Source organism: Enhydra lutris, unplaced genomic scaffold (assembly GCF_002288905.1).
Source record: "Enhydra lutris kenyoni isolate GAN:26980312 unplaced genomic scaffold, ASM228890v2 scaffoldscaffold33, whole genome shotgun sequence".
NCBI lineage: Eukaryota > Metazoa > Chordata > Mammalia > Carnivora > Mustelidae > Enhydra > Enhydra lutris.
In genome coordinates, this window is record NW_019154117.1 from 13,734,480 (window position 1) to 13,754,804 (window position 20,325).

Consider the following 20,325-nt stretch of genomic DNA (forward strand, 5'->3'; position numbering starts at 1 on the left):
ACCATAAACAAAACTTCTACTTAAAAAATTCAAACCAGGGTGGCCTGGGTGGCTCAGTCAGTTGAGTGTTTGACTCGATTTCAGCTCAGGTCATGATCTCACTGAGGGTTGTGGAATTGAGGCCCGCCCCCCCCCCCCCCAGCCAAGTCCAGCTCCATACTCCGTATAGAGTCTGCTTCTCCCTCTCCCTCTGCTCCTCCCAAGTCATGCTCTCCTTTCTCTCTCTCATATAAATAAATAGTCTTAAAAAAATTCAGACTTACAAAAATCATGCAAGGTTGTTTTTATTAAGCTTTATGTTAGGTTACAGAGAAGTACTTCAGGCATTACTTCTTTGACAAGCAGACACGACATTCTAGGAGACATCTCAACAAACTCCAGTGACTTCACAACTACTGGGAACAGAACAGATCTATTCTGCAGTTCAAAGGTGTGTTAAGGACTTTATGGGGTCATTAGAGAAAGAAGCCACATGATAACTGGTCCTCTTCTAGAACATGATTATCCTGGACAAGTAGCTACAAAGAGAAGCACATCGCTGTTACAGAGTTTGGAGAGATCTTACATCAGATCCGTCCTTTTTTTTACAGATAGGACTTGGGGTGGAGGGGGTCACATATCAGAAGATACAAGATTCTTTCAGAATAAGCTACATGTCAAGTTTTCTATGTGTAGTTTTAATGCTAATATGATTAGCTGATGTTTAAGAAAAATCAAGAAAAGAACAGTTTTGTATTTAAAACCCACTACAATATATTAGTGACTGTAGGAGATGCTTAGTCATTGAGGATGCTTCACTCTGTTCTTGTGCTTTCTTTATGAGTTCTTCTGAGAAATTTTCATTGTGACCGTCTTGACCTCTGTGTATTCGTGGAGACCATATTCTCCCCTGGAGAGAGGGGGAGAAACCCACAGAAGTTAACACAGCAGTGCAAATGGACCATGGTCCACGGTTTAGTACAAATTTGTTCTTGCCTATCTGGCTAGGGACAATAGAACATATTTTCTGAGTACGGAAGCATTTCAAATAGTAGCCAGCCAACCAGAAGACATCTGGTCTTACATAAATCTCCTTGTGGGGAACCTTTTGAAGCTCTTTTTATTATTTTGCATTTTAAATGACTATGTGCATTCTGTTGATTTTCACATAAATTGTCTAGTTTTGACATTGTTCTGTTTGACTATAAACAAGCTCACCACAAAAAAACCCAGACAGTTCAGTCCAACAAGCATTGTAACATTTCTAGTTTAGGTTCAAATAAATAGAAATATAGTACAAGAGGAGAAGTCGTAATATATAATCACTTGAGTGGTGCAGTAAAACTATAAATTCAAGTGGAGCTTAGCTCAGCATTTTTATTGTGTGTGATTGGCCCAGAAGTGATGACGGGGCATTTTCATGCTAACGTGCCCTGATATAGTTTGAAACAAAATATTTTCTAGCTGTATGTAGTTTTAGTAGTATCTCTTGATTTGGGGGAAAACAAAACAAAACAAAACAAAAATACTGACCTTTATTGTTAGAGTTTGTTTGTTTCTTTTTTGTTTGTTTCGAGAGAGAGAAGAGAGGGTTCATTGGCCCAAATTCAGACCTTTGGGCTTTTTGTGGTTTCAGGGTTTTTCTATTTATTCAGCCCCTGCCATTTGCTTAGATAACTCTTAAATCCAACCCAAATGATCAAGAACTAACCTGAGTCAACCAGTTAGCATCCTGGTACCCGTTATTGGGTTTATTGAGAGCTCCTACCAGTTTTGGAAACTGTAATTTACTCTCTTTTGAAGAAATGACTAAAAGCCTTGGGTTCGTTATTCTCTATATTGTTTTGGTGAGAGGATTAAATTGCACGTCCGTAGCGGGCACTCTTAAAATTATAACTCGGGCACATGCAGGCTGACAGAGGAAAATGATCTCGATCCCTTCCCACCCCTCCCTTCTGGTGATGGAGACAGGTAGGTAGAAGAAAACTTTTTCTCCCACGTAACCTAATCCTCTTAACGCTGATTATTTTCTTGGGCAATTAAGCTTCTGAAAATACCTTCTGAAAGCTTCGATGAACATGTTCTTCAAAGTAATTAAAGGACTTAGCCTCAGTTGTCTGAAACCCATTAAAGGATAATATCTTAGTAAGTATTTTATCTCACAAAGTTAGATAAATTAACGCATGATTTTTGCCAATGGGCTTTCCATTGTATTTCGGGTGACATGGACACTTGAAACTCTCAGGAGAGTACTACGTGTGATTATTGTCCTACTCCAGCTGAACTAAGTCCTGCTCCTAAGTATCCCGACACATAGACATTCCTGTGTCTGCGATACAACACAAACACATTTGTTTGCATTTCTCTCTATCTTGCGGCTCTGTGGGCTACTGGTTCTGTGCTTCTAAAATCCTTAAGGTACCAGTCACCGGGGCCTTGTTCGAATGCTGATTCTGTTTCAGTAGGTCTGGAGAGAGGCCCGAGATTTCTCTTTCCAGCAAACCTCTGCGCGACACTCTTGCTTCTCACCCGGGTCCACGCTGTAGTGATAAGATCCCGGTAAGCAATTACAACTTTCTCTCTCTGTACCCAGAACATAGCCTGGTGCCACTTCAGTGGGCACGGGGATAATGTTCGCTACACTGACTTGGAGCATATAACTGAACAAATATATTCATGTGCTTTCTCTGTAAGTCCAGTAGTTTATAGCACTTTCATGCTCCCCTTTCCTGCAAGGGACAGGAGGAAAGAAATCTCCTGTGAGGTGCTAAGAACTGATTAAGTTTGCGACAGTATACTAGTAAAGTCTTCAGTGACTTAGTTCACTCAAGTGAGAATGAGCACAATTACACAAAGGAAGGAGTTTCTACCGTTTGACTCATTCCAGTGCCAGCACCATGAACGGAGACCAATCCCAAGTTCAGGGACTTAGTATTACCACCACACTGAGGTCTGCGCACCGTTTGTCTTGGCTCTTTGAGGACTCTGTTCCCAACTGATCAATTACACCCTTCTATCTTTAAGGATAAATTGTAATTGAACTCTTGGGAGTCATATAAGGTTGCTGCTTCAGTAATTCTCTTTAAACATCTTGCTGTAAATGACTTGTTAATTAAGTTAGCCAAATTTGGGTTCAGGTAGACATTAACAGCATCCTCAGCCAGAATTTTTGCAGTAAAAAAATTACAGCATAACGCTTCTTTGTATTTACATAGATGTAGAAGGAAATTATATGCACGTAACAGAATTTTAAGAAATTATTTATGTTTGATCCTCATTTTTCCATTTCCCTCTCTTACTTGATTTCCTTATGCCTCAACCTTAAAGTTGGACCAAACTGTATTCAACAAAATTGATATATTTGGTCTGCTTTAGTCATTTTGTCCCTTATGATTGTTTTATCTTCAGCATTCTTAGGGAAATGTGTTAGGTAGCTGGGCCAAAAACGAGTTAACTCTCCTTTAGAATACAGCTTGTATTTGTACAGAATACAAATTACAGCTTTTTGTACAGTAATTAGTTCTGTTAAGGGACTCTCTAATAATGGATATTATAAAGAAAAGGAACCAGGGAAGGAACCATTTGCCGAGTCCCCACCTGGTGACAGAATGCTGTGGGATGGACACACAGTGTGTTGCTGGACTCTCAAACAGCCATCTTAAGAGGCTTGTTAGCATCTCCATCTTAAATAGGAGGGAACAGAGGCTCAAAAGTGGGACAACTTGAAACAGACTGTATCGCTAGCAAGAGGTGCAGCTGGGATTCACGTGCAGGTCGGCTAGGATCCCATTATGCTTCCTCTATGACGCCATGTTCTTTTTACGAGTTGAGCTTTTGTCATTCTCTCCCCACCAACATTCTACAGATACCCACGGTTTTTCACTGCTTCTTCAACAAAAGGTAAGCCACTTTTTTTGAATGCAAGACTTCATAATCTGTATCCTATTTAACTCTGAAATCATACTCTCCAACCCCATAAATCCCCACCAGCTATCAAAGTTCACTAACCACCCCCACCCGCAGTGCGCCACATGTAACCTGCTGTTCAGGAACGCTCCCTTCTCTGCTTCCTGACATCCGACGTTTGTTTCATGGCCTAGATCAAGTCCTGTGTTTTCTGTGAGGTCTTTTCTGACTCTGTCAACTGCCAGTAAGTTCTTATTCACTGAGTTCCCACAAGGGTTAAAACTATAGAATCTGAAGTATGGAAAGGAGCTCACTGAGTCTCTACACTTTGTTCTCCCCATCCTGTTCCCACCCACGACTGCTGATCATATCAGACAGATGAAATCATGAGAGGTAAAGCAATGCCATGAATGTTATATTCCGGTGGTGCCCAGATTTTCTGTCCCTCAGTGCTGTGCATTTTATCTGCTTTTTTACCTCCATGACTTATGAACTCCTTGTCTACGACTGTTTACTTCACAGTGTGAGATTATTTTGCACAACTTATCCTTTTACAAATTCTTGCTGCCACCACAATTACATGGAGGATGGGATGTGGTATCGTGTGTCTCTAACTCCTGGGCCCTAATATACAGAGCAAATGCTTAGTGAACATATCGAGAAGGAGGGTGAATCATTTTATGATTCTTCCTTTCTACTGGCTCCCTGAAGAAGATTGCTTCATTGTAATTTTGCTGATTTATTTAAACGACAAAGTAGATGCCTATTTAATGCATTCATGACCTTTAGAAACTGAGGCTCATTCTTACTTGCTATTTACAGAATGAGCAGCTTTCCTACGCTTGATTCCATGAGGTTTGTATAGGATGTGTCTTTATTCTTCATGACTTTGAAAACATATCGATAAATACAAGAAACTTTTAAGAGATGAAATGGTTAAAACTGTTTGAACAACATTAACCAAATATATTGCTACTACTCTCTGTGTATACATATGTATATGTACATTTTTAAAGAGTCTATACACCCAGGTTTCAAAAGCAACTTGAAGGCTTGTAAATGAATTTATATATATATTCTCAATCTAGTCGTGACTATAAAACATCTTTTCCTTAGTTAAATTTCCTTTTCAGTTTATATTTTAGTGCAAAAAGAACTAATTTGGGTAATTTAAAATTTTAGATTCCATATCAAAATATTCCCACAAATGAGAAACTTCTTACCCTGAGAAGCTTTTTGAGATAAAGACACTAATTTACTTTTTAAAGAGGTATATTCAAATGACTACAGTGTCATTATATTTTCAAATTTCTTAGTCATCAATGTGTAGTTTTGCTTCCTTTTTGGAAATATTTCCCAGATAGATTCCATTCTTATACATAGCAAGAAACTCTAAAAGTAGGCAATATTTCAGTAACCAACATAAAGTGCTTAGTGTGGTCCCTCATGAATAGTAGGAGCGTAATATGTTACAGTTCCCTTCTGCCAACACTTTTTTGCACCTACGGGCTAAATCCAGCATTTAAAAACTATTTGACAGTACGAATCTCTAGGAAAGAATGGAGGCAGGTTTTAATTCAAGTAGCAAGTACGGATCGATTTGCTGGAGTGACAGTCGTTTGGATCAAGGGAAGCATTTATCTGAATAGAAAGTTATTCTTACAGTTCTCTTCCATTTCCGGACATCTTGAATCCACCGAAGGGACACTGGGCAGATACCACACTATAGCAATTCACCCTGGGAAAAGAAGTATACTGTAGCTCATAACCGACGAAATAACTCCTGAATCTGGAATGTTAACCTTAACAACCCTGCTGATTTCAATACAACATACTCATTGTTATTTTTTTTTAAGCAGTACTATAAATTAGAACGCAGTAACGTGTATGTACTGCCTAGAAAGAAAGAGAAGGGTGCAGCTGTGTGTGTGGACAGTCCTTCTGGTGTAGCGAATTATGTCCATGAGAGATTGTAGTTTGATTTGTAGAAGACAGAACTGCCGACATGCCATAGGAGAAAGGATACGGTTTGCCAGAGAACTGGTGTTTGTTGGGTGGGTGTTTTTCACTGCCTATATTCACAAGCTTTATAAATCCCTTGAGGATTGTGTACGTAAAAGGCTAGAATCAATTATCTTTTGCAATTGTAATATGTATCACATTACTCAGTTCACTTTTTCCATTAATTGTTTTAATAAATTACTTTAACAGACCTTAGTAGGAGTTGGATTTCACTGTTGATTTGTTTATCCCTTGCCAGATTTCATAAAATGTTTAAAAGATAGTCTATGAACAAACATAATTACAAGAACATGAATAATTAGAAGTAAAGGAAAAATTATGATGAAAGGTCAAGACAAGAAAAAGAATACAGTTTTGCAAGGCATGAGCAATTTGTTTAATTTTCAATCTCCTGATGGCCAAGGTGAACAGCAAAATTTAATTACCTATATGATTCTCATTATACATAAGGAGAAGAAACACAATTTAAAGGAGAAACAAGATTCTTTTAAAATATTTCCTCTCCCACTTAAAAATAAAAAAAAAACTTAAAAAAAAAATTTCCTCTCCCTTGATGTTACCATAATAGGAGAACAACAATGTGACCCCTAGATACATTGTATGATGCATGGACGTCTGACTGTGAACGTGATCCGGAGACAATACTCAGATGTCTACTCAGTTAAAGCATTTACTGTCCAAATTCCCAGAGCTCCATGTATCCCACTGGACCACAGTTTCTTCCAAGTCTCTCCTTCTGGAGCAGTGTTCATTAAATAAATGTATGCTTTCAAAACAACTTGTTTCAGCTTTAATTGTTCTTCTGCAAAGCTAGATCCCTACTCTGAAATGAGGAGTAAAATCAACCCTGGGATTCAATGATTATCATGAAACACCAAGTGGAAACTATGTCTGGGACAATGCCAGAACTAGAATTATGTTCTAGAATAAATAGCAATAAGAATATGCCTCTGTTTTAATAACAGAGGAATTCCTGACTGGGGATTTCCACACCACTGGGCAGAATGATGTCATATGCTCAGTCTAATCGAGCAGGCATATAACATTCCAAAGTTAAAACCTGAAACTTGTCCTTGTTAAAAGGTGCAGAAAATGAGTTTGCTCTTTTGACCCTATGCTGGAAATGAAACTATTTTTAGTTTAAGTAATTGGAGAACTAAGAAATACTCAGTTAGAGAAAACTGTTAATTTCAAAATAATCAACTTTGCCAGTTGATTCTCCTTCCACAGCCTTTTCTTGTTATAAAGGAGGGAGGTTCCAAGCCCAAGACCCCTGGCTTTGCCCCCTTAGTACCTGGGTGATACTGAGAAAGGTGTCTGGCTTCTCGGAACATATTATTTTCTCCTCTGTACAATGGAAGTGGTAATGTCTCACCAGGTTATTATTTTTTAAAAATAGAATGTCCTTCTGATAGTGGTTAGTACGTAGTAAGTTTTTAGTAACTGGAGATAATATACATACATCTAATAGTAATGCTGAATCTTATTAGTAATTTTATCATAGGAGAATTACACTTCAATCACTAGCCCTCCTGGTTAAGAATTTGCTTGATTTTAAGTCTCTGACAGAACACATTACAACAGAAAGAATCAGGCTTTTTAGCATTTTCTGTGTTCTACTTGCACAAAGAATCACATGGGAGCTTTGAAAAATACTCCTTACATAAAAGTCCACATTCAGTCCCAGAGATTGGTACAACTGATGGAGTTGAGGGTCACTGCCTCTGTCCAGTTTATTTAATTTTTAAAACTCCCCAGATGACTCCAAGGCACAGCCAGGGTTGAGAATCACTACTTTCGAGTCAAATAGGTCTGCATCTCAGCTTTGATCAATACTTAACGTCACTAATTAACAAGTGGGGACCACATCAAACTAAAAAAACAACTTCATGGCAAAGGAAACCATTACCAGAATGAAAAGACAATCCATATTGAATGGGAGAAGATATTTTCAAATCATATCTGATGAGAGACTGACCTCTAGACTACATAAAGAACTCATACAACAAACAATCAAAAAACAGTCCAACAAACAAAATGGGGAGAAGGATCTACATAGACATTTTCCCAAAGAAGATATGCAAATGGCCAACAGGCACATGAAAAGATGCTCAACGTCAGTCATTATCAGGGAAATGCAGATTGAAACCACTTGAGAGATTACTTCACTCCTGTCAGAATGACTAGTTTCAAAAGGATAAGAAATCAGTGTTGGAGAGGACACAGAGGAAAGGGAACTCTCTTGTGCAGTTGGTGGATATGGAAATTGTTGCAGCCACTATGGAAAACAGCCTGGAAGTAACTCGAAAGATTAAAAATAGAACTGTCCTATGATCCAGCAATTCTACTGCTGAATATTTACCCAAAGGAAATAAAACCACCTCTTTAAAGAGATAAATGCACCCTATGTTAATTGCAACATTATTTGCGATAGCCAAGATATGGAAACAACCAAAGTGTCCATTAACAGATGAACGGATAAAGAAGATGTGAGATATGTGTACCATGGAATACTACTCGGCCATAAAAAAGAAGGAAATCCTTGCCATTGGTGACAACATGGATGGACCTTGAAGGTATTATACTAAATAAAAGAAGTCAGAGAAAAACAGATACTGTGGCTTCACTTACATGTGGAATCTAAAACACAAAACGTATAGAGGTACACACTTCCAGGTATAAAATAAGGAAGTCATGGGGACATAATGTACAGCGTGGCAACTGTAGTACATAATTTTGTATTGCATATTGGATAGTTGCCAAGACAGTAAATCTTAAAATTTCTCATCACAAGAAAAAAAATTAGTTTTGGAGAAGAACTGATGATAATCAGACTTATTGTAGTGATCACTTTGCAGTGTATACAAATACCAAATTATTGTGTCATACCCCTGAAAATACTACAATGTCAATACCTCAAAAATGGATAGGTAAATAAGGAAAGAACAAAGTTCAAAGTAACATGTTAATGTGACTAACATTGAAAAGATGATTTTATGTGGATTGGACTTACCACACTGTCCCAGCCTGCAGAGCAGAGGAGACTGTGATGGCTTTATCAATATCTTTGGTAAAGATTCCTGCTGATAAGCCATAAAGAGTGTTATTTGCTCTCTTGATCACGTCATCTAAAGATTTGAACTTCATGATCTGCTGCACTGGTCCAAATATCTATACCATAAAAAATGAAAGAAATCAAAGTAACAGGTTAAAACTAAATGTTTTTCAATGGTATTGTAGTTTTATTCCCCTACAAGCTATCGTAAATTAAATTAAAAAAAAAAAAAAAAGCAAACCCTCTGTCCACGAGGTAGATTATTTATAATTCCTAAATGCAATCTAGACTTCCCTAGTTATATAGTTATATACCATATCTCTGGATTACATCTTCTTAACATTAATTACCCTGTGCTCACCAAATATTTAATTTGCAATATATTTGTCTAGGAAAATTAGGAAGTAGAAGAGCTGAAAACAGGGCCAAGAGCATATAGAGCGTGAGGAGTCATATGGGGAATGAGTGTGATTTTCAAATATATGGGTGGCTCTTATGTGGAAAAGGGCACAGTGAAGCTGGGAGGGCAACAAACAGAACATACCAGGAGGGATTCATGTGTTGCCAGAGGCAGAACTTTCTAGTGCTTAGCATTGTCCAAACATGGAAAAGCCTAAGAAATAATGAATTACCTAGTGATGATGCTGTTTAAAGAGACACTGGCTGGCCACTGGCCAGGAGCAAACCAATGGACACAGTGAGTTTGGAGAAATGGGCTTACGAGATCCTTCTAGTTTGAAGATCCTATCTATATCTAACAGTAACCAGCCACCTAAGCTCTACAGATCTCAATTGCCTCATCTATAAATTTGACTTTTGGCCTAAATTATTCATAATCCTCCTCCTAACATTAACACCCTATTACTTTTTAACAGAATGGTTCCCACATGCTCCATGGGATTCTGTGCTGTTAGGTTAGGTGGGATTGGGTGGTAAAGAGGTTGGTATGAACAACAGTCGGTCACATAGAAAGAGTGGAGAATGGTGGTCATGAGAAGTAGACTACACTCTCAAGCTGCCTTGAACTGGGCATGTGAGCTACCTCCTTTCTACTTTGGGCCTTGGGTTTTTATCTACTACTTAGGATGATAACAAGAATCATATATCATAGTTGACTATGTGGCTCAAAGGAGAGCTCAAGATACAAAAGGCATAAAGATATAAAAAGGTTCAAAAAAGTTTGACATGTTATATTCACAGGGGTCATAAAAGACAACATGTAGAAATGGAAAACAACTACCATGACATTATTTAAGAAAATTATTGGATCAGAATTTTCAATTCAAAATGTTTAATTTTATTTAGTTGCCAATGATTAAAACATTATGTAGGAATTATACACCGGATAAATACTCTGAGATTTTTTTATTAGAAAAATAATACCAGTCTTGGGGTGCCTGGGTGGCTCAATGGGTTAAAGCCTCTGCCTTCGGCTCAGGTCATGATCCCAGGGTCCTGGGATCGAGCCCTGTGTCAGGCTCTCTGCTCAGCAGGGAGCCTGCTTCCCCATCTCTCTCTGCCTGCCTCTCCGCCTACTTGTGATCTCTGTCAAATAAATAAAATCTTGTGCTCGCTTCGGCAGCACATATACAAATAAAATCTTTAAAAAAAAAAGAAAAGAAAAATAAAAATCAGTCTAAATAGGTGAAAATAATAAAAGAGAGTATTTGTCTCTGGGAAGAAAAGACCACATACAGGCTCTCTTCTTATATTGGAGAGATTCCATGAAAAGAAAACAATATATGACACTTCTCTCAGGAGGTTGTGAGAATTAAATGAGAATATTTTGTGTTTATATTATATTTATATAAACATTTATATAGACATATACACTAAACTTTACAAAAATGAATAGGAATGTCAGAAATATAAATCTATATATCACATAAATAAAACATTTGTATTTCTGTTATTTCATAGGCATATACTTATGTTTTACATTGACTATAAGGCACTTAGCACTATACCTGGCACATAGTTAGCAATCACTAAGTGGTTCTCATTATTCATAAAAGCAATCCAACAAAACAAACAAACAAAAGCAATCAGACCAATATCCCTCAAACTACAGACGAATATCAAACAATAGACCAATATCAACTACCGCAAATATTCCTTAAAAGTGTTAGCAAATAGTGTTCGGCAATACCTACAAAGAGCTATACACCATCACCACGTGGGAATCATTCCGGAAATAGAAGGCTGGTTCCATATGCAAAAACCAGTCAATACAAGACACCACATTGGTAGAATGGAAAAAAAAAAAAAAAAAACAAACCCACAAAACCCACAGAATCATCTCAGTTGATGCAGAAAAAGCACTTGACAAAATCCATCCTCCTTTTCCTCTCAACAAATTGGGAATTGGAAAGCACTTCCAAAACCTGATTAAGGGCATTTATGAAAAATCTCACAGCTAATATCGTACTCAGTGGCAAAGAGTGAACGTTTTTCCGCTCTGATAGGGAACAAAGCGAAGATACTCACGCTGGCTACTCTTACTCAACATAATGCTAGAATTGTAGCAAACGAAAAAGACAAGCAAAAGAAAAAGCATACAGATGAGAAGGAATATCCTTTTTCCTATTTGTAGATGACACAATTGTCTACATACAAATTCCCAAGAAATCTCTAAAAACCTCCTAGAATTTCTGAGTCCAGCAACATCAAGAAAATATCCAAAATCAGTTACATCTGTTTATACTAGCAATAAGCATATGCGCACCAGAATGAAAGATTCCACTTACAATAGCTCAAAAAAATACTTAGGCATAAATTCAGTAAAACATGTTTAGGACTCATATACCGAAAACTATAAAATCTTTATGAAAGAAATCATGGAAGGTATAAATAAAGACACAGGCCATGTTCAGTGACTGATAGAGTCTATGCATTCAAGATGTTAATTCTCACCAAACTGATAGACATGTTTAATACAATTCCTCTGAAAATTCCAGTAAGATTTTTTAAAATATATGTGGGCAAGTTTATTCTAAAGTTTATATGGAAAAGCAAAGGAACGAGGCTAGCTAAAATAATTTTGAAGAAGAATGAAGTGAGAGGACTCAGTCTTCCCAATTTCAAGAGAATTGCTCTGCAATAAAAATAAACTCTCCTGAGATGCAACAATTTAGATGAATCTGTAGAAAATTAAGCTGAGTGAAAAAAAAAAAAATCAATCCCAAAGGGTTGCACGGACTATGAGTCCACTTATGCCAAATTCTTGAAATGACAAAATTATAGAAATGGAAAACAGATCAGTGGTTAAGGGAAAGCTGGGGGTTAAGGATGGGGGGCGGGTAGAGGAGGGACAGGGGTTTGGCCCTTAAAGAAACATGAAGGATTCAGGTGCAGATGAAACGTTCCGTTTTGTCTGTTTCAATGTCAACATACTTGCTGTGATATTATGCTAGAGTTTGCGAGATGTGACCATTTTTGAAGAAAACTGGGTAAACATGGAGGGGATCTGTCTGCATTATGTCTCATACCCACAGCTGAATCTACAATTATCACAAAGTAAGAGGTTTAATTTTTAAAAAATCTTGCATATCATGTAATCGTTTTCCAGTTACCTTTGAATATATTATTTCTTTGCAGAGGAGAGAAAGCAACAACGAAATGAAGCTTTCTTTTCCATTACTTTAGAGCTGTGGAGAAGCCCCTAGGACATTGTTAAACATCCCGATTGGTCTTCGACTAGAAATTCTTGCCTGGCCTCATGACTTCCTTACTGTTTTTAGTCTTGATTACAAATAAACATTTATCAGTAAAAGAAATGAAAAGTAACATTTACCAAAGAAAGAGGTTAAGAGAACTGAGAATTTTATTTTATAAAGATTTATTTATTTTAGTGGTAAGAGAGTGTGTGTGAGAGTGTGTGGGAAGGGGGGCGGAAGGGGCGGGAGAGGGACAAGCAGACTCCAGGGTGAGTGTGGAGCCCGTTGCAGGGTTCGATCTCGTGACCCTGAGGTCATGACCTAAGCTGAAACCAAGAGTGATGTGCTCAACCAACTGAGCTGCCCAGGGTCCCCAAGGGCTGAGACTTTCAAAGGGACACTTTGTACACACACGTCGAGAAAATATGGCACAGAAGGAAGGAGCAGAAGAAACTATTTACCTCCTCTTTGGCAATGCGCATCTCATCTGTAACGTTAGAGAAGACCGTGGGCTGGATGAAGTAGCCTTTGTTCCCCCACGGGCCCCCACCACACTCCAGTTTGGCCCCTTCCTTCTTCCCACTCTCAATGAGGTCAAGTATTTTTTCATACTGTTCCTTATCGATCTGTAGGAAAAACACCACCCAGAAAGGAAAATAAATGAATAGATTAAATAAGCTTTATAAGGATACTATATTGCCCAGCCTGTTAATGAGGGTTTCAAAATGCTGGAATATTGTTAATAAGTGAAATCTTCCATCAAAACAGCGACAGTAGATTGGACTCATTCTGTGCTTATTCTCCTGACTTTTCCAGAAAGAGCACTTACAGATAAATATTTGCGTTCAGCATTTGTTTTGCAGTTACATAAGCAAAGCATATCAGCCCTGCAAACAAATGTAAACTTTTTCACACAACCGTCATCTGTATACAGTAGAACAAAAATGCCTGTTAATAGTCAAACGTACGTACTTGGAAACTATAGTCCTGACTGAAATATTGAGAGGAAAAGGAGAAGAGAACTTTGATACTAGGTTTAATTAAATATGGCAGCTGGAAAGAAAATGCTTTCAGGCTTTGAAGACTCCAAGACCTCTGTTTGCTTCTCCTCATTCCTGACAACCTCATCTGGCCAGACCCACACTGACCACAGCCCAGGCGTCCTCCCAGCCGGATCCCCGGGGGGCGGTCTCAGTGGGTCTGATCCCAATTTCCAGCGGGTCCTGATTATTAACATCCTGCTTCCTTCCATAGAACACATCTAAATACATGACAAGAATTACGGAGCCTTAATGTTAAATAGTATTCTTTTATAAGGAAAACAAACAAACCCAAAACTCTTAAGTCCAGAGTTCTGGCTGGGATGCCCAGAGCACCCATCTTCTCTCCATGCACTGGAATTGGGCCTGTGTACTGTCTCAGTTCCTATTTTGAGAGGGACTGGGTGACTCTTGGACCCTGAATCACTGGAGAAGACTGTCCTGTGTCAGGGTGGCCAGAATTAAGCTTTAAAGGGAAAAGATCGAAGATCTAGGAGTTAGGGTGAAGGGCCTTTTGACAATTCAACTTGTCTTTTCCTACTACTTAAAAAATGTTGCTCTTCATCTTCCTATTTGACCCTGAAATCTCCCCGCCATCCAAATCCCAGAAAAAGGTCTCCGACTAACAGCACACAGCCCTGCTCCCATATCCAAGGAGATTAAGTGCTATTTGAAACCAGAAACCGTTTCCTAAAATTTGGCAAAATAGTTGCTCAGTCCTCCTTAGTGTACGATACTTAATTGAATATTTCAAAAAGAAAACATCTCTTCATTTCCAGCAGATTAGGGAAGTCGTAATGTTGGTTTAATAACTGTTGGTTTGATATTTAAATTGCTGTCTAGTATTTACCACAACCAGACTAATGGGTGGTGTAAGTTCTGCCTGGTTAAAATGTTCAGGTTTGCCAGCAACTAGCCAAGGGTCCAAGTATCTCCGTGCAAAGCTTCTCTGGCCTATGCCAAAATATTAATCTCACTATGGCATCAAAAATCATGATTTTGGAGGGGAGGGCGGTTTCATCTTAAGATGTATTTCCTAAGTTCTAACTTTTCCCTGCCTGTGGCCAGAGTGGATATTTGGGGACAGTCCTAGTCTTGCTTATTAACTGGAAGGTAAAGGCTGAAAGGATTTGTTGGAAAACCTAGATGGTCAGTAACTTCTAAGAATACAGGAATTCATAGTGTAGTGTCAGGCTACCAACAATAGGGTCCTCTAACCAGCAACCCTCGCATTTCTTGGTGGCAAAATGCATTTCTTAGGCCTCACCCAAGACCTGCTGCATCAGAATTTGCATTTTTAATGAGATTTGCAGGTGATTCAAATGCACAGGAAAGATCGAGAACATTGCACAAGAGTTGAGTCCTAGTGATGAAAGTTTTCAGTTATACCTAGGGACATACTCCGTGTAGTCTGGCTAATTTTGCTTCACTGTAAATACAAATCTTCCTCAGAAGGTTTCAGACTGGCCATATCTGGATTTGGCTTTCCTTTTGGCCCTCAGGAACTTCTCAGTAAGGCTCGGATGTAGAAAGGGCTCTTTACTGTGCGATGGGCCATTAGCTCATGGGCTAGTCTATGAAATGTAATAGGGCGTGGTATTGTAATAGTCTCAAAGTATACGCTTTGATGTGTTTGAATGTGCAAATTCTTTAATTCCTTAGGGCTGATGGGTTGAGAAAGAAGACAGTTTGAGAAATGACACTGAGACATCCTTCATATTATTTGGAAACCATAGATCAACAAAACCAATGAGAGCGGATATATGAAGTTATTGATCTGTGATAGTAATTGTCACTGTAGGTATAAATGGGAGCGTGCGATTTTCATTTACTCAACAGACATTTGGGCACGTACGGTGAACCAGGCACTCAGATGCTTTGTAGAGATTACTACATTTCACAGCTCGATGACCCTGCAAGATTGGTGTTACTATTTCCATTTTCCAGAGGAGAAAACAGAGCCTCAGGGAGGTTAGATTTAAAATCCAACCTCTATTTTGAAAGTCCATCTCTCTGCATTAGGACCAGATGCCACTTCTGCTGATATTGTTATAACCTTTGATGTGGGTATTATTACTTCTTTTGCAAGTGAAAATACCGATTTTTCCAGGTTTTTAAAAAATTTTAAAAAGAATGCATATTTGGGTCTATGAAATCAAATTGGAAAATCACTTCACCAATGAAGAAATATAAATATAATGTGATTAAAATAAAACAACATATTACTTCATTTACCAGACAAGTTATTTTAGGGCTCTTAGGTTTTAATATTTGGCATTGCCTAAACCCTAAGGTTTTCCTACTTGGCCGTCTTGGCATGAGCAGAAAAACCCCAAGACAGCCTTTTTAACTCTTCCAGAATGTAAACTCCATGAGGTCAGGTAGCACATTCTTGTTCCTTTGGGCATTGCCAGGTCCTTATCCCAGGGTTTAGCTGATAGTAGCATTCAATAAATTTTGGCTAATAAAATTTATTTTTGGCTTAGTGAGTGTGTTAAGAACAGTGTTCATTTCAAATCAATAGCATGGAACAGTGTATAATTTTTAGTGTGAAAGAATAAAGCCTCTACGCTTAAGGTCTACACTCCAGAAAAGGATTTCTCAACAGTGGCCTTATTGGCATTTTGTGGCAGAGAACTCTTAATTGTGGGGCTCTCCTGTACATTATAAAATGTTTTATAGCATCTCTGGCCTCCACCTTCCTTTAAATGCCAGTAGGACCACTCCCTCTCAATCACCCCAGTTGAGACAACTAAAAATGTTGTCAAATATTTCCTTGGTGAGGGGCAAAACTGTTTGCAGTTGAGAACGCAGCTCTAGATCAAGATCCCAGAAGGCTGGAGTAAATTCAGAATGAAAGATCCAGGAGTTTGCATAACAGACAATGAACAGGTCACTGTGCAAGGAAGAGGCAAAGGTAGCCTTTGGACAAGAGAAAGACCCTCTTGTTGATAATGGTTCTAAGAAGACAGAAGAAAATGGGAACCTGAGGGAACAACTGGTCTTTTCCACCGGAAATGAGAAGTTTGCCCAAAACCAAGACCTGGGACCTTCTAGAACACTCAGGCCACCCCTGGAAGGCCCTTCAGAGTGCGTGAAGGCCGGCGTGAACTGAGAGGCATGCTAGCGGCCCGCGTCTGTGGGATGGTGGTAGCTGAGACAAAGGGTTGATCCTGAGGGAGAAAGAAATGCCAGGATTCCACACGAACTTCCAAGTGGCCAGAGACGGCACGCAGGAATCAGGAGGTGTGCAGACTGAGGGGACAAGACAGTTGACAGCCTTTGCTGTTTGTCCTCACCTCTTCAATTGCCAACAGGCTTCTTAAACTGTTTCAAGACATGAAGCCGGGGCCGCACAGCTTCGGGGAGCTTTCTTTAACACTGGGAATGAGTGACTGCTTTTTTTTTTGAAACACCAAACTGATACAGTGCGATCCCCTAGGAAGATCTGTGGTAAGGAAATGATCTTACTCAATAAAAAGTAAACCTAAAGAGGACACTTTATTCTTGTCCCCTGTGAATGCTATTTCTTCTTTTGTACACTCACCTGAGGGCCTTGGCTGACTCCTGGGGTCAGAGGATTTCCAAGGACGTACTTTTTAGCCCGCTCAACGCTCCGTCGAACAAACTCATCGTAAATCGATTCTTCCACAAAAAGCCTGGATGCGGCTATACAGCATTGCCCTTGGTGGTAGAACAACCCGTGGTGTGCAAATTCAACGGCATTGTCCACTGCAGAGGAGAAGTCACACAGAAGAAGGGATAGTTTTTAAAGATGACGCATTTGTATGCATCTCTCTCAGGGGCAGTAGGACACTGTGAGATGCACGGTCAGATACAGATCCAAAGGCCCCCTCCCCCAGCCCCGCACCTCGGCCAGGTGACAAATGAACCTTTCTAATCCTTCATTTGATACGGAAATGTTAGCCACAAATATAGAATCTGAAAAAATTAATATAGAGACTACCGAGAATACACAAAGTGTCGCAAGATCCTATCCCACTATAAATGATTTCTTTTAGATTTGTTTAGAGAGAGAGAGAGAGAGAGAGAGTGAGAGCAGGGGGAGGGGCAAAGGGAGAGAATCTCAAGCAGGTTCTCTGTGGATTGTGGAGCCCAACCTGGGGCTCGATACCAGGACCCTGAGATCACGCCCAGATGTGAAACCAAGAGTGGGTGGTTAACTGATTACACCGCCCAGATGACCGACCCTGTACATGGTTTTTATAAACATCTCTGCTTATCATTAGTTAGATGACTGAATAGCTCAGGCCTCAGATTTTAACTAAATGACAAAGAGAACATGAACTATCTATTGCGTTAAATAATTTAAAAATATTTTTAGACACCCTGTTCAATAGGAAAAGTTGTATTTCTGAAAAAGAAAATAATAGCCAAAATCACTCCACCACCTTAACAGTGCTGTTCTAGAAAAAACATTTTCCACCTTTATTTAAAATACACCATGTTATTTCATATATGCCCATAAACTCTTCTTATCTACGTATTTGAGATGGTAGGATGGGCCTTAAAAGGGAGAAATAAGTTGTCATCACTAAACCCTAAACAACTTGAAGAAAGTTTTCTCCACATTTTAATTTTTTAACTGTTGAAGATTTAATTCAAAGGAAAGCAATTGAGTACTGCTCTACTGACTTCGTGAATTAAGCACACCCACTTAAGTTGGAGTGGAAACAGTCTCTAGAACTAGAAAAGTTTGGTAAAAACCAGGACTCTTATTTGCAGAATATACAGCGAGGCAGTGTGTTCTGAAAAGCTGCGGCTAAGATCACACTGGGCCATTTCTGTTCATTGCCTCATCCTGCAGCTGTCAAAGCCAGAGCGAGATGAATGCCTGACGGCCTGTCACTGCTGACTCCCATCTAGGAAGTAATTGTGGGAGGTTACTCGATAATATAATCAGAATGAACCAGGGATACTGGATAGTGGAGTCACATCCCAATTATAGATGGAATATATGTAAATTTGACCACACTTGCCAGGGAAAAAAAAGGAGAGAGAGACATTCCTTAAACGCTAAGTACCACTGTCTTTTGGCCAGTTCATTTCATGTGTGTATGACCCCGAGTGAAGGGAAGTGAAAATTGGGACATCTGCCGTCTCTCCAGTTGGTCCCAGTCCAGAACAACTGGGTGTACATCACCATGCCTAACCCAATGCTAATATTTACAGGCATGGAATTAAAAAAAACAAAAAACACCATGGCCCCTAAGTACAAGACAGTCACCTAGAGTTCAGCTGCGAAAATGGCCATCTATTCCACGCCAGGAAGAAAGAGTGTCTGTGTTAGACTCATCTACTTGTGACATTTTAGGACAGTTTGAGAGATTTTCAAGAGTTATCCTGGGTTCTGGTTAATGCCTTACATTTGGATGTTAGAAGCAAACCCTTTTATAAACTTCAAGGTCATGGTCTGGCACCGCCAGACACCAAGATGAGGGTGAAAAGTTAAGAATGGCCCCTACTCACGGTCGGCGTCGGCAAACACAATGCAGGGGCTCTTCCCCCCCAGCTCCAGGGTCACCCTCTTCAGATTGCTTTTCCCAGCGGCTTCCTTGATCATCTTGCCAACCTGGAATGGAGCATTACAGAGCAGGAGGCTGAACCCGCTCTCCCGAAGGCGGTTTTATTTCGCCTTTAAATGTATATGCGGTTTGTGCCACCGTTGAGTTCCATTGGGGAGAAGCATTAAGTGGCTTTTCTCAAGATTTGGCACCTTCCGATATCAAAGGTCCCTCCATCCAGACACAAACATGAGGCATCAGAAAAACACCCATGAGAACAGATACGGAGAAGAGGATGGCTGATCTTGATGGACAGAAAGGACAGGAGGTGTTTTTCATTTTAATCAGAACTTCATGTTTCTACTGCTGGACTGGACGTGTCATGATCCAACCATCACTCACCTACTTGGCTTTTCATCCTGCTACTGAAATCCAGAGAGTTCTGTCTCTCTTAGGGGGCATACTTACTGCCCCCTAAGCCTCATCTCTGTTTCTCCTTCTAAGTCTACCCTGACCTGGGCCTCCCTCAGTCCCACCCTTCCTTGGGGTCCGGCTGATACCGAAACTCTTCTGCGAAGCCCGCTCTGCTGAGTCTTTGCAGACACTTTTTCTTCCTCTTATACCCCCTCCCCCAAGGAACCCTCATGAGGACGGATTCACAGTCTCCCTCGGATTGTATTATTTGCAAACACATCAATTTCCCAAACAGAACTGCCCCGTTGGTGGCAGTGATAAAGTCCTGTCACTGCATACTTCTCAGCACACTCTGTCACAGGGGGGCTGTTTAACGATGGTTGCTTGCCAGGTCTCTCTCTCCCCACCCCACCTCCACCTCTCTCCCTCCCTTCCTCTCTCCTTCCACACCTTTGAACTGTGGAGCTAGAAAAAAGAAATTGGATCTGGGCTCTGTGCTGCTGCTTCAGTTAGCTGGAATCCTACTGTTCTGGTTTCTTCTTTAATGCTAGTTGCCCCTCTTCAGAGAAAGGCATTGTTTTCATTTTTTTTTTTTTTTCCTCTGTGGATCATGTCCCATCAAGATTATTTGCTGTAGTTGTTTTATTTTTCCATCCCTAAGACCTGGCCTGCTTTGTAACTCTTTCCTCTTTACTATTTTTATTGAAGTCCTAACGTCCTAAATGATC

General features: G+C 39.6%; 1 protein-coding gene across 2 annotated transcripts in view; it reads right to left on the minus strand.

Annotated features, from left to right (window-relative positions):
* Positions 1-268: 268 nt before the first annotated feature.
* LOC111153535 (aldehyde dehydrogenase 1 family member A1) overlaps positions 269-20,325 on the minus strand; it is a 52,336-nt gene continuing 32,279 nt past the window's right edge. For both annotated transcript variants that reach the window (XM_022512598.1, XM_022512599.1), the window contains exons 8-13: positions 19,149-19,251; positions 17,206-17,390; positions 13,080-13,244; positions 8,921-9,078; positions 5,549-5,623; positions 269-889 (exon numbers count right to left, since the gene is read on the minus strand). In XM_022512598.1, the coding sequence (XP_022368306.1) occupies positions 817-889; positions 5,549-5,623; positions 8,921-9,078; positions 13,080-13,244; positions 17,206-17,390; positions 19,149-19,251 (759 nt within the window). In that variant the 3' untranslated portion in view covers positions 269-816. The remainder of the gene's footprint in view (positions 890-5,548; positions 5,624-8,920; positions 9,079-13,079; positions 13,245-17,205; positions 17,391-19,148; positions 19,252-20,325) is intronic.